Raw genomic sequence first — 15282 nt, forward strand, 5'->3', positions numbered from 1 at the left:
AGAAATTGATCGCTTCAGCAAGGCACGTCCAACGGGAGATGAATTTCTAGAGATTCTAGATCTGAGAAGCTTGTTTCATCAAGACATTGGCAAACTTGAAAGACTTCGACAATTTTGTGAGCATTTATTCGACTGGCAGGCGTCGTATTGGCAAATTAGCGTCCGCATCTCCATGCTATGCTGTTTTGCGATGCCCTCGAAATCATACTCTGCCGATTTGAGCGACGGTTCTCAAATCAGCATGTGTCCAGCAGATTTCATCGATATTCTTAACAATCGTTTTGTGAAGCAACCTAGATATGATAAAACCTTTAGGTTACTCACGACATCTTCTGTGGAGGGCAAGAGCATTTGGACTGTTGTATCGATGTTAAACGGCCCTTCTTCGCTCTATCCGCATTGGATTGGATTCAAAGAGCTCAGTAACTACTTAAACCGGTCTGATACTTTGCCCAGTCGGTCGTCTATGACAAAATGATCAAGACATCCATGGATGGACGCGGGTGTCAAGGCCCCGGAGGGGTGGCAAAAATGGACACGTGAGTTCCAATCAAGTTGGAAAACGGAACGGAGAAAAGGGTTGTTCTGAGACCGCCAAATCAGACATACTTATCACGTATTGATAACAACATGTCTGTGGCAGAACCAGATTTATCGTATTGCTGTGATAGTGCGCTGGAATTGCCTAATTGACTAGGAACGCCCGTTGATAATCACGTTAATCACGTCAGTTTAGTTTAGTTCGGTCATTTTACCCCTTATAAATTGCTAGCCAGGGGAAGTTATCTAATTCAGGCTTGTTTACCTTCATATAACGAACCGATGTTGTCAGAGTCACGTGACCCACCAACCGTCCGTTCTATCTGTATTATAACAATCGTAAGAGCTTACCTCTCTTCCTATAAGACGGGCTCCACCGTCCCCGCGGGGCCTTCACTATGGCGATCGGCACCCCCCTGCCCCGCCGCGACCGCCGCCGCTCCTCCATCCCACGTCCATCAGGGATCGGGACGGATGGCACCGTTCGGTTCGTCTCGTGGCGCGCTACCGGACAGTAGGTATGACATCTGGGTAGCCCTGCTGGACAATCTGAAAACCCCCGTGTACCCGTCGGGATCGGGTCTCTGGACTAGTGATGCCGGGTGCACTGACCGCAGTATCAATGGTAGCACTGTCAAAGATATACTATAGATACAAGAGAGAGAGCCTACAAGATATACCTAAAGCTCGATTTATAGCGATGATATCTTCGGTCATTTGGTCCCCGCCGGCGTACTGAATTCGACTCAGTATGTAGACTAGAATCGTAGTGATATATATCTCCACATGTCTGCCGTCCGTCCCCTGTTCGGCCCGATTTTCTCCTCTCTAGGATCAAAACTACCGACGGTAAAGGGTGATCAGACTCTCTCAATATTGATCTAATACTACTGAACTATTACAATCCCTCTTTAGGACCGAGGGAAGGGTATAATACTGATACAGTCCCTATCGGATTATTTATATAGAGAAGGGTACCCCCCGCTAACTAGAGGATCTCCATACTCTATGTGATCTATATAGCTTACCTACGACTGTATACCCCTGTGGAGCTCTGTCCTCGCCGGCGGTAGCGGCCGGCGACAACCCGGACCAGTTATAAGATACTATTCGCCCGACGGCTGCCGCCGGCCACAACGCGGACCAGTTATAAGATACTATTCGCCCGACGGCTGCCGCCGGCCACAACGCAGACCAACCAGGGCATATACTGTCTATTATCTATCCTTGGCAGACTCTAGTCTCTAGGCATAGAGGAAAAAGCAAAAAAAAAGAAAAAGAAAAAAAGAAAAGGGGGTGAGTTACAGCCGTAAGCCTGTATATCAGGGGTTAGTTCCCTAATCCTGTTAATCTGAAGGTATTTTCCTCTTGCTTTATCTATACTATGACAGTACCACCCCTGTACTATTACCATCCGGAGTACAATGCGATCCTCTGCCAGGTATGCGAGATTGCAGTCCCAGGCCGTATGGCGCAGCGTCATCTCCGGGAAATACATCATATACGAGAGGCCCACAACCGCCGCCTACAACTCTGTACCGTACCTAGGGGTATTCTTCCCCGGCCTGATCATACCGACTTCCCGCTACTCCCCTATGGCAGCAATATAATTCCACAGCTCCCAGTATATCAGATCTGGTGTTGTGGGACCTGTGGGATATATCTCAGCAGTAGCACCCGACGGGTCCGGGAGCACCACTACCAAAACTATCCTACAGTCTGCAGACCAGAACTATATTAGGTCTATGCCCAGCGCTGGTTCGCCAACAGCCGGTACTGCCGCTACTGGATTGTAGGGGTCTCTAGCGTACAGCCACAGGACCTTCCTACCTTATAACCAACCTCTACCACCGCTACTCCATCGATTCTACAGACAACCCGGCTTACTAGAAGCGGGACTGAGTTATCTCTTCCACTACCTGCCAACGTACAGCCACAGGACTCTCCTACCTTACAACCAACCTCTACCAACGCTACCCTGTCAATCCCACAGACGACCCAGCTTACTAGAAGAAGAACTGAGTCATTCCTTTCACTATCTGCCAACGAAGGACTAAACAGTGATAAAGATAGACCTGGGGTACCGATACAAGCTGATAGAGATATCCTACAAAACGACCAGACAGTATAAGAAGAATTATAGGAAGAGGAGGTTGGCGAGACTACAGTTGAAGGGTTTATTACTGCTGATCTTAACAGACAGGATAGTCCTCTACTACTACTATCGCTACTCCCAGACCTACAGTCACCGGAGCTACAGGACAGGGGCCCTAGAGCTATACTATCTGGCCAGCCAGACCAATTATTTACAATAGCCCTAAGATCTAGTATTAGCAGGGATACCCTACCCGGCCTATCTGGTTGTCCATAACCTATATCGCCCAGTTCGCCCCCGCCGTTGACTATACCTATAGAGAGTTTTATATCAACCTTCCCTATTTCTACTACTCCGAGCTGGATATAGACCACCCTTGTACAAGAGCACCAGGTACTCTAGGAGGAACAGAATCAGCTCTGGCCAGCTACTAGTCTAGGGGTATCTACTACTACACCAGCTACTGTAGAGAACTCGCTCTTTATCTTTGACGCCTAGCGCCAGCAACAGGATAATACTACTCTATAGTTACAGTTTACTGAATGGCCCCGATACTTTTACCAGCGCTCGCTACTTGGTCTAGCCCGTACGGCAGGCTCTCTCTATACCTCGCAAGTCCTGCCTGCGCTATAGGAGTAATAGGGCGGTGGATCTCTATCTCCTTGTCTAGATAAGCGGGATAAGCAGCAACAGAAGTATACCCGGCACAACCAGATTCTTACTATCATCGTCCACACAATAGACCAGGTTTTGGATCATAGCCGGGAGACGTTAGCGCAGACCCATATATCTGTCTGGGAGATCTTTGGCTGCCGGATCCCCCACCAACGAATGCGGAGACGGCCCCTAGGACGGCTCTAGCCAGAGACCGAGCGGCAGTACGTATGATATTAGAAACAGTTTCTCTGCTTTCTTGTCCGTGCTATTTCCCTCCCTGAACCAGATCGGATCTCTCTGCTAGGGGTCTATCTAGACAAGGAGCAGTCCTACACGCTCTAGATCCTATAGGAGACCCTAAACTGTTACCTACAATGCCCAGACTCGGGGCCCTAGGTAGAGAAAAATCTCTTCCAGCGGCAGATTCAGCTTGCTGACCGGCCACAACGGCTTGCCTCTCTAGGGGTTACTGCAGATAAGGATCAGCGATTACTGTATAAATCCCTGGATACTACTACCATTCCTCAACTACAGCCAAGGACCCGATCTACTAGACTATCCTAGCGCTATAAGCATTCTCTGTCTACACAGAGCAACAGTTCCTACAGTGATGGGTCCTGTCTGTCTCTAGATCTACCGCCTAATCTACAAGCTGGCCAGCAACCCCAGCGAAAGCAACCCCGCTTAGACTGTCTGCTGGCAGCAGAGCCACAGATCATACAGAAAATTATGGCAGTATGTATCCCGACCTACTCTAGCATTAGATCTTTGCCTACCGATACCACCAATACTACCGATCCCACCGATTCCACTGATCCTACCGATCCCACTGATCCTACCGATCCTACTGATCCTACCGATCCTACCAACCTAACTAGTCTCTCTGAAACAGATTCTAGCTCTTTATACTTACCTGACCCTGCTAGAACAGACTGTGATGATTCTAGCTCCTGGAGTAATAATCTCAACAGTGGTAATAATGATTCTGAAGATACAGATAAAAATAAGAAGAAGAAGGATAGAGATAGGTTTCCGAATCCTGATGAGCTACTTCCAGATCTGAATAAATTAGATCAGGGATCTGACTCTAACTGGAGGGAGGCAGATCTAGAGAATCTTCCCTATAGTTAGTTTCTAACCTTGCCAGCAGACGCTGAGCAATGGGTTACTAAGGTAGTCTTCTCGCTCTGTGTTAGTTGCCTGATAACCGATGCGATCTATCGGCGGGGCGATAAATTTCATTCCCTACTGGTAGCCTTTACTGCAGTACTCGGGATCCGGCCCTAGAGTCTTAGTATCTACAAACCCTATCTCTATACTACAAAGCTAGCAGAGCTGGCCTGGGTCGCTCGGATTCTCCTGCTTAAGTATGTGCTACTGCTGTAACCCTACCGCTTCATTAGTGATATCCCCAGCCGTATATCCTACTGATTCCACATCTAATGCGCTCAGGAGATTCAGGGTATATATAGCGCCCGAAATACGTTCTTCCCTCTGAATAATATCCTCGGTATGCTAGTAGTCGGCCTAGATATTATCCGTCGAGAGCTACGCCTAGGAACGATTCAATGGTTGTATGATCTACAGACAGTCTACCATCATCAACTACCAGATAGCGGCCTGTATCTCTCCTAGCTGCGTCAGTGGGTTCAGAGAGTTATTTAATCAGCTACTTCTCTACTGGAGTATAAGCTTCTTCTTGGCTACCAATCCCCGGTAAAGATAGAATCACTGGTAGACGCCCCGGCGGAGAGTCGGAGCGGGTTCTCCTTTCTGGATCTGCCGGTCAACCGGCTTTGAGCTACTGCCGGCCCGATCCTATAGCAGGCAGAGAACCCCCCAGAGGGTATTCCCCCGCTACGCTGTTATAAGCAGTGGGACCTACCGGCTGTACGGCGCTATCTAGGATCAGTACAGACGTTCCTGCAACAGCTTATGTTAGCTATCTAATTTTCCTGGGGTTAACCTAGTCGGGGTAGTGAGCTGGTGACAGTGAAATGGCGGAACAGTGCTATAGCACCGCGGAATCTGTATATCTATGAGGGGGAGATGGTGATCGTTATATACTATTATAAATGCCGGGGCCGAACTCAGCAGTAATACTGCTCTGCGTGATTCCTTCTACTATCTGTCAGCTAACTAGTACTTCTGTACCTGCTGTATATACGCCTATTAGCAGTGATACTAGCTACTGTCGCTCGGGAGCACTACCCTAGACACCGCCGGCGGGCGCAGTAGGAGACATATAATCCTGTATCACTAAGCGATATAGGGGATTATCTAGGCCAGCAAGGCCAGGGAGGCAGTACCTATGATCTCTTTACCGTACCGGGGTCACGGGCTACAAGCAACCCACAGCGCTCAGCGTATGGGCGGCTACTGCAGCAGAGCAGCCGAGAGTTCTTTAGCACCTTGACCCTTAATGCTCTAACCTATCGTTATTTAATTATCGTAATTACTAAAAAGCATCTACGGACGCAGGCTACAGTGGTAGACCTACACGCTGCCGCAGAGGTGTTGGACAACGTCTTTGCCGCGCAGGCCGGGCACAGCGCCTCCGTTAACCGCCAGATCTATACTGTTGAGAGCGCTTAGCTACTTCAGCTATAGCCAGAGCTGCTGTAGCTCTACCGGCACGCCTCTTATCTATGGCACCGGTTTATCCTGGCGCCGGTGGAGGATCTATGTCCGGCTCTAGTCTCTAGATCACTGCCTATATCAAATCTTCCGCCAGAGCAGCTACATAATCTGTTAAAGGACATCCTGTGGGATAGCAACCGCCGACGTATCTTGCTCCCAGGGAATTTCTTCTATTTCTACCCCCGGTGGAATCTGCTGCTTTGTAGCAAGTGCCGCCGAGCGGTTATACAGATATCGGCCCAGGAGCACCTGCAGGCTCATTATATGTTTGGTATTGTCCCAGCGCATACGAAAGTGGCCCTCGACAGTCTGAATCTGGAAAATCTACAGGATATCTACCTTATACTCCAGATTGCCCAGCCAGTAGCTCCGTTTCTAGAACTACCTGTGCTAGAAGTATAGGCCTGTATGGTCCCAGGCTGTACCCTAACCTGAACCTCTAAACATAATATTCTGGGACATCTCCTAAAGGACCACCAGATTACACATATGCGAGACCGGAAGGAAAGTATAGCTGTATGTAGACATCGCCATAACCCATTTTGGGTTGAACATGCCGACCCAAAACCCAACCCACTGGGTTTTGGGTTATAGGGTAGATAACCCAACCCAACCCAAAACCCAGTGGGTTATGAATGGGTAACCCATTTCAACCCATCTCAACCCATTCGTGTATAAAACAGACGTCTTGGCGTTCATAAAACAGATTACTAAGTGGTATAAAATTATATCAGATACAGACGTACACTTAGTGTATTGGTAATTAATTAGTTTACAACATCTTAATATTTATCGTACACTTCTACAAATTATTCGCAAGTATTTAAGTTTATGTTACTCATTATATTCCGATAAACTGTTCCTACTTCACACTAACAAAGTCACCTGTATACTCCCCTTAACACTAGTCTCGAAGCTCAAGAAGCTCCTCACCATCCACCATAGACATAGCGTCATCTTCGCTATGAATCTCCTCTTCACTATCCCCAAGGGTGGCCGCTGTCATCGGTAGCCTATTCTCCTTCTGGTAAAAGAAGGAGTTGCTTCTATAAGCAGCAATCTCCATACGCTTTATCTGCTCAAACGCCAGAACAAACCGCCGATATGCGTCTCTCTGCCAGATCCGGATTATTTCAGTTGCCTGGGTAGAGTCGTGACCAAAGAGGATATCTAGATCCTCGATGACCGCAAGATTTGTCCACCGCTGCCGGCCAACTAGGCAAGCTGAGATCTCTGACATCGGGTGGAAATGGGTTGCCGCAGGAAAAGGGTATGCTATCTTACCATATTTGGCAGAGGTGTATCCGGACGGGGTCTTGGGAGCCGGCATTAGGTTGCGATGGGCATCAGCAAGCTTTTCCCAGGTACCGGATTCTGGGGTATCAAGTGTCGAACCATCAGCACGAACCCGAATATACCAAGCCAGAAAGGTTGTACGATTGTTAGTGGCTGGACCTGTTGAGCTGTGGGGGATAGTTGGCAGGCTAAGCCGAGCATCGCCTGCCTGGTAAACCTATTGAAATATAATAGTTAGTAGGCAGATTCAAAGATACTTTGTAAGTTTAACATATCTGCTTGGTCCAATTGGTCTGATACCTCTGAGCATCGTCTGCTGTCCATATAGTAGCATCGATACCTTGGACTAACCCATTCTTAGGCTCTTTGCCTGCTGTAATCCGGCGAGCTTTGACATCTGTCCACCAGGTACCAATATGATTGTGCATCTTGGGTAGAATCTCGGTACAGTTTTGGGCATCCTCGTTTGTGAGTAAGACAGAGCCTTGGAGAATACTCCGCCTACGGCCAGTTTGGATGTAATCATCGATATTGATATCGATGTGGCGGAAGAAGGTTTTTTTTGCCGGCCTGCGTACTCTTGCAGTAGTAAGGAAATGATACCAGGCGATAGGCATGATCCGGACGAAAAAAGACATAGCTTATGTAATAGCCAAGATCCTGACGAATCAGTTGCTGGCCTAGACTGTGCTACATAACGCGATTCCAACCAAGGCGCGGACGGTTTGGTTGAGGCCGGAAATGGTATTTATACATCTGAATCTCTTTGTGAATCAGAGGCATAATACTATCAGGATGCTGGCCGTCCTAGTTTGTCGAAAGATAGCTAAAAAGCCCAGGAATCACAATAGAACCGTTTTCCTTCAAGTCTTGAGGTAGCCTGTTTGCTAAAATTTTCTGGGCAGCAGGTCTAAGATCAGGAAGAACGCAGTGCACAAACTCCAGCGGGTGTAGCCATTCTTTTTCGTATTTTGCGAAGTCTGCAATCAGGGGAATAGCTGCAGTAGGCTCAGGTGCCCAGCGATAAAAACTACGTTGGTCATCATCAGTAGGCTTAGGTTTCAGCAGAAACTAGGCCGCCTTGTTCTTCAGTACATCGTCAAAGCTATCAAGATTCTGATATAAGAAATTGATTCGGCTAGCCAACTGCTTATGGCTTTTGCTTGCTGAGTTCATTTGAAAGAGCTCAAACAGCTTTAAGGCATGCTCCTGGTACAGACTCTGCTCATCAATCTCACCACGCATGTAGATTGTTTTTCCGAAAGAACGGAGTAAAACAAGACAAGCACGAAGAGTACTAAGCTTAGAAGCTATCTGAATCATACGGTTTATGCTGGTACAGCGAATAGCACATATGCAATCAGTTGGTAATCTGCGTGTCTGAGGTGAGGTAGCCTGGTTTGGTTGAGCTTCAGGCACTGGAGCGTCAGTGGGAGGAGGTACATCTTCCATTAGAATATCCTCTGGCAGACTAAGGGTGAGAACGTTATCTGCATCCGGCATATCGGTATCAGGAGGAGGAGATTGTGGTGATGGCGAGATGGTTTGAACTCGATCACGATCCAGATCGGCAGTAGTGGTATCGTCAGGATTGTCACCAGTAGGTTCGTCGTTACAATCCATCGGAGTAATGCTACTTCCTTGCTTGCAGCAAAAGCCATCCTGAGTAAGGTTGAGATTGGAGGTGCGAATATCTTTAGCCTTAGGTCTCTGGAACTTGCGAAGCTCAGTAACCTTTTTAAGATCACCCAGGATAATACGCCTCTGGCTGCGGGAACCTTTGCCTGATACACTAAGACGTTTGACCATTGAATTGTTGATTGCATTGCGAACTTGGTCAAATGTCAGACCTTGCCGAAGTATCTTGTTCACTTGGTCGAATATGCCTTTGTTGCGGAGATGAGTGAAAAGGCGCTGTGCGTCGGTTCCCCAGTTGGACACGGCCTTGTTCTGAATAGACTGGATAGTCTTCGCATCTTTGGCGTGCTTGAGGGCTATCTTAGTAACCGATGCCCACTTTGCCTCGAATTCAGCAAGATTATGGGTACCCTCATAGACCTGGTTTTGCTGGGCCCAGAGATAGAGATTACAGAGGATCTGTTTGATAAGGTTGATTTGCTCAAAGGCAATATCATGGCAATTGTTGAGAATTCGATATGCCTCCGTTTTCGGCAAAGTTGTAAGCTATTCGGTGAAGTCGGACGTAGTCCGAAAGGTACGTTCCTCCACTGTGAAGCCACCTTGGATTTCAGCCGAATCAGAAATCAAGGTACTCTTTGACACCAGAGCAGAAGAAGTAGTAGAACCCTCGGGCTCGCAGAATTGTAGGGTTATCTCTGCAGTGTGGCTTGGGTTGCGGCTTGGGTTGCGGCTTGGGTTGTGGCTTGGGTTGTCCTCAATATCAGGGTTGTCTGTATCGTAGACAGTATAGCTTGGAGAAACAGAACGCTCAAGAAGTGAGCGAAGTCTGTCTTCGTTCACTACGTCTGGCGCCATGGTTAAATACCCGCAGGTGAACAAAGAATCGCGCAGGTAGCGGTTGAATGAGTTGTGTTGTCAAAGGATCGAAGGTTCCGTCGGTTTCGAGGTAAGCAGTTGAAAGAAACTGAGATAAAAGAGAAGAAGTTTGAAGAAGTTAAGTTTGAAATGGCTATGATCAAAGCTGATATCCTCCCCGGGCTGTGATTGGCCCGTTGACAGGCACGCAAACTGGAGGTTTGTATATAAGGAAGGCACGCACGCCTAAACGGGAATCTGATACAGAAGGAAGGCACAACCAGCAGCGGGATCTCAGCGGCCTTGTAAACAATGCCAAGCCTTCGATTTCAGCCGAAATCTGGGGTTCAGATGTAGCGACGTTCAACCTGGAGGTTTGTATGTTAGGAAGGCACGCCTAAACGGGAATCAGATACAGCAGGAAGGCATAACCAGCAGCGGGATCTCAGCGGCCTTGTAAACAAGGCCAAGCCTTCGATTTCAGCCGAAATCTGGGGTTCAGATGTAGCGACGTGCAACCTGGAGGTTTGAATATAAGGAAGGCACGTACGCCTAAACGGGAATCTGATACAGAAGGAAGGCACAAATAGCAGCGGGATCTCAGCGGCCTTGTAAACAAGGCCAAGCCTTCGATTTCAGCCGAAATCTGGGGTTCAGATGTAGCGACGTGCAACCTGGAGGTTTGAATATAAGGAAGGCATGCTCGAATAGGAATCTGATATAGAAGGCGCGTTTGGTCGCGGGATCTCAGCGGCCTTGTAAACAAGGACAGGCCTTCGATTTCAGCCGAAATCTGAGGCTCAGAGATGGCGACGCCGGGGATATCAAAACCAAGACGGCTGCGCCTATAACAACTATGTTAGCCAGAACTTGGCCAAAGGTATAGTTTTTGAGAATAACAGTAAACGTACTAAATGACTATTCACCAGAATGGTTATTCTGCTGACTGTTATAAAGCTGATATCTTTTATTCAATTGAAGTTTGCGGCAGACTGGCGATAATAATAAGGTCAGGAACGCGTCAAAATTAATATATATATGGATCGCCATAATGTCTGTTTAAAATTAGTAAGTCAGATCTAACTGAGGTAAATAGCCTTAAGACTAGGAGAATTATCGAGCAGTATTTTGAAGATACTTACTAAAAGATTAATCGTAGAGTCCTAGGTGTTGATTTTTATTTTTTGAAGACGCGTGGTTGTTTTGAGAAGATAACGCGGGTGACGAACTTACGCTAGCCTTAACTTACCGACGGGCTAGTTAAGTCATATGACCACCTTATGTAAGTGTGGCCTTAGGCTAATATCTATTTTTTACTTAGAAGACGAAGATATATATCTTCTATGGACATAAGTCAGTGTACTTTTAAGCTGCCACTTAGCCACCAAAATTAATTTACTCAAATTTGATCTTTATCGGAATTAAAAGTAGCCTAAGGTTAATCAATCTCTGATAATTTAAATATCTAATTAATATAACTAATTAATGTAAATATTGTAGGCTTCTACTCTCCATAGACTGTTACCAAGTATCTATCTTGACTTCTGAGTTGAGTATAAGTCGAATGTTCATATATTCTCCTTATATAATCCATAATTCTCCTATACAGAGACTAATCAGCATAAGACTAACTTAACTGCCTAAACCTATTCTGTACCTGCGGCCAACTTGCTACGATCTTTGATATCGACTCTCTCTGCTCAAGCAGCTTAACCAAAATCTGAGGATTAACGAGTGCTTACGACGCTTTGGCCTATTTTCCTCCTACTACTACACTAGTTACTGCGCTAGTGAACCTGAAACTTACGCTAGTGATAGTAAAACTTACACCTATACTAATTATAAGACGTATACCCTACATAAATACTCTGCTGCTTCTCTAAGGTATGAATCCTACATGTGAGCTGTATGAATCCTACATGTGAGCTACTCAGCCCCCCCTATTTACTAAACCCTGAGCTCGTCCGTACCGCTGATCACCTCTCGTACGTCTGAACTAATATTATTAGTTACTACGCCATACATACGCCTCCTTTTTTACAGCCAATAAGAACCTAATAGATACCGCCTGTCTAACTCTACACTCTCTGACAATATGAATTGAAGATAGTAGCTCTACAGTTTGTTGCTACTCATTTAAACAAAATACTTATCTTTCATGTAAAGGCTGAGCATCTTATATTTCCGCTGAAATATAAAGGTCTTACACTTTGGCTACTTGGTACACGAACTATTTATTTCAGCTGAAATATCTCTAAAAGATATAAAAATTCTAGATCTATAGTAATTAAAGCTAGCTAATAAGGCGGGATAGGTTATCAATGGGTCAGAATGGGTTATTAATGGGTCGGAATGGGTTATTAATGGGTCGGAATGGGTTATCAATGGGTCGGAATGGGTTATCAATGGGTCGGAATGGGTTATCAATGGGTCGAAATGGGTTATCAATGGGTCGGAATGGGTTATCAATGGGTCGAAATGGGTTATCAATGGGTCGGAATGGGTTGGAATAGGTCGGAATGGGTTAGAAGAGATTTTTGACAGGTTATTAATGGGTTCTACTGGGTTTTGCTGGGTTTAACCTACACCAGAACCAAATCAGCAGGAATAACGGGCTATCTTCTTCTGATGTATCTCCTTTTACAACCAATCTATACACAATAAGCCAATTCTTTTTCTTTCTTTCTTTCTTTCTTTGTTAGTGTAGGTATTCCCTCTCCTGTTTTCTTTCTCCCTTGCCTTACCATAAATCCTTGATCAATTGATGGTAATTATGTCACAGAGTCAAAGTCAATATTCTGATTTTGTCCCATCATTATATGATAGGAATACAGAGACTCTTGGTTACTTGACCCCATTACGGAATACTACTACATCTTCCGGTAGCCAGAATCAATATCTTATCGATACCCTTGAGCCTTACAGCGAGCCAGACTTTCTCCGCCTAGTTGACCCTCCACCAATCCCTGACTCACTTCTACGCGTTGGCCCTAATCGCAGAAAAGAATATCTACTATATGACAATATGGCACATGACGACTGGGTAAAATGGTGGATCGAGACTGATTTTGGGCGGGAAAGCAAAGTGGTGTGGGATTTGAACCGAAGTGGCGATGTCTGGCAAGAATACAATCAGGTTGCATTAATCAAGAACGGAATACCCAAGGTTATGTGTAAGCGATGCGGTGTAATTCTGGAGCATCCAATGAATAGTCTTCCGACAAAGAAAGGTTACCAAGGGACTTCTACAATAAAGAAGCATTTAGGTACTGCAAACTGTATCCGGGCAGGGCAGGGCAAAGGAGGCTTAGGGATTTCTCGGTTTTTAAAAACAAAGGTATAACCTTATTTCTCTTACATATATAATACTAATTAATCGTGGGTTTTAGAGTACTATTCCGGTCGAAATCCCCTTTTCACAAGAGTACTGGGAGGAGGAACTACTTCAGTTTACTACTATCAACCGACTACCGATACAACTTTTCAAAGCTCCCGGGCTTAGCAAGATTATCCGTATTGCCCGTTCAGCACCCTCTGAGCCCTTAATACCCTCTGCTAAAACGATGCGTCGCCGCTTACACTCTATCGTTGAAACACGTCAGCAATCGGCCCTCCGAACCCTTCCTCCTAATACTAAGCTTTCGCTTGCACTTGACTGCTGGACGTCACCCTATAATCAGGCATTTATAGCAATAACTGCTTACTTTGTAGATACAAATTGGATATACCAAGAGGTGTTGCTTGGATTTAAGCCAGTGCATGGCGTATACAGCGGTTCTAACCTGAGCCAAATTGTTCTTCAGATTCTGGAGCAATATCAGATTGAAGATCGGATTTATGGAATCACCACCGACAACGCAACAAACAACAAAACAATGATTGAGGCCCTTCAGCAGAGTCTGCCACCTGATATAACTGTTATCCGGATTCCCTGTCTTGCACACGTTATCCAGCTGAGTTTAAATGAGCTTCTTGGGAAACTGAAGGCATCTCCTCAGAATGAGGATACTAAGACTAGATGGACTGAGCAGCATTCTGCTGCAGCAAAAAAGAATGCCCAGAACTACAGTATTACAGCAACACTCAATAAGATTCGATATCTGGCTATATACGTCAATGCCAGTCCTCAACGTCGTGAGACCTTTCTTCAACTCCAACCAAAAGAACCTCGACTAGTACCTGTTCAAGATGTCAAGACCCGTTAGAACTCTACCTTCTTGATGCTTCGCCGGGCTAAGCGAATTCGCCTATTATTTAAGCCTTTCTGTGAGGAATATGATTATACAGAGATACTCTTGACTAATGATGAGTGGCGACAAATTGACTATCTACTTTGTATAACTCAGCCATTCTTTGACTATACTACTGAGCTATCAAAAACAAAGGATGTCACAACTCATCTTGTCTTCAAGCTCTACAATGCACTCTTCAATCATTTAGAACAGACAAAAAAGCAGCTCAAACGCAAGCGCATTCCATAGAAGCAGCAAATGTTAACAGCCTTGGATGCTGGTCATGACAAACTTCGTATTTATTATGCACAGACAGACCATATGCGAGGGCATACCTTTGCTGTTAGCACAATGCTAGCACCTGATAGCCGATTTCGCTTCTTTCTCTCAGAAGACTGGGATCATGAGTGGCGGGTAAGGTACCGAAGATCATTCCAGACAGCATTATCTCCATACCAGACCCGTCTCTTAGATAACCAATCTACTCCTGATCCTCAGACTCAGCCTACATCTACTTCACGGCTAAGTAAGATGTTGAGTGGTAATCAAAGAGCCACAAAGCCTACAGACGACGAAGTAAGCCAGTATCTAGACGGTGGTATGTGATCTCTTCTCAATATTTATTCATGATACTATATACTAATATCTACTATCTAGATCTAATTGAGATTGAGCCACTACAATACTGGCGTGAGAATCAATCCCGTTTTCCTGCGATCGTACAGCTTGCTCGAGATATACTCTCTATTCCAGCAACCGGTGCAGGTGTTGAACGGCTTTTTAATACTGCGCGTGATATCTGTCATTACCGACGTGGCCGTATGAACTCTGAAACAATTGAGGAACATATGTTGTTTCTTTGTTCGACACGATTTAATCTTAAAGAAGCAGAGACAAAGGAGCTAGAGCAGTACTTTTCCCTACAGGAGAATGAGGCAGTCCGAGAACTCAATATGGAGTATCCAGAGGAGGTTGAGGTTGAGATGGATGGTATTAGTGATTATGAGGAGGAAGATATAGTAGATCCTAAGGGAGAGAGAGGAAATACCTAGCTTAGACAGTCATGATCATGAGGAGCTACAGCCAACACAGTCTCTACTGCCATCGCAACCTCGTCACTTAGGACGAAAGCGAAAGGCTCGGACTGATGATATCTTTGAGGTTTACTAGTAATCGAATTCACTATCTTATAATTAAATTGTTATAATCTGCTAGCTCTTAAGTTGTAATTTATTTATTAGGATAATAAGTTTATGATATGATATCCAATAAATATAAAGCATTCAACACCTTGGGATGGTAAACTCATACCTTAAATTACGAGCA

General features: G+C 45.6%; 2 protein-coding genes across 2 annotated transcripts; both read left to right on the forward strand.

Annotated features, from left to right (window-relative positions):
* Window positions 1–12506: 12506 nt before the first annotated feature.
* N7509_008174 (uncharacterized protein) lies at window positions 12507–13929 on the forward strand (the record flags this gene model as incomplete). Its single annotated transcript, XM_056632811.1, has 2 exons — window positions 12507–13061; window positions 13114–13929. Coding segments are annotated over 2 exons (1371 nt in total), but the record flags the coding sequence as incomplete, so codon positions are not given.
* A 378-nt stretch (window positions 13930–14307) lies between these two features.
* Window positions 14308–15008, forward strand: N7509_008175 (hAT family dimerization domain-containing protein; the record flags this gene model as incomplete). Its single annotated transcript, XM_056632812.1, has 2 exons — window positions 14308–14554; window positions 14614–15008. The coding sequence occupies 2 exons, from the start codon at window positions 14308–14310 to the stop codon at window positions 15006–15008; spliced, it is 642 nt and encodes a 213-aa protein (XP_056488363.1).
* Between the last annotated feature and the right edge of the window lie 274 nt (window positions 15009–15282).

This window comes from Penicillium cosmopolitanum, assembly GCF_028827165.1.
Source record: "Penicillium cosmopolitanum strain IBT 29677 chromosome Unknown utg000008l:1.0-4398992.0:1.0-4402845.0, whole genome shotgun sequence".
In the NCBI taxonomy this organism is placed as follows: Eukaryota; Fungi; Ascomycota; class Eurotiomycetes; order Eurotiales; family Aspergillaceae; genus Penicillium; species Penicillium cosmopolitanum.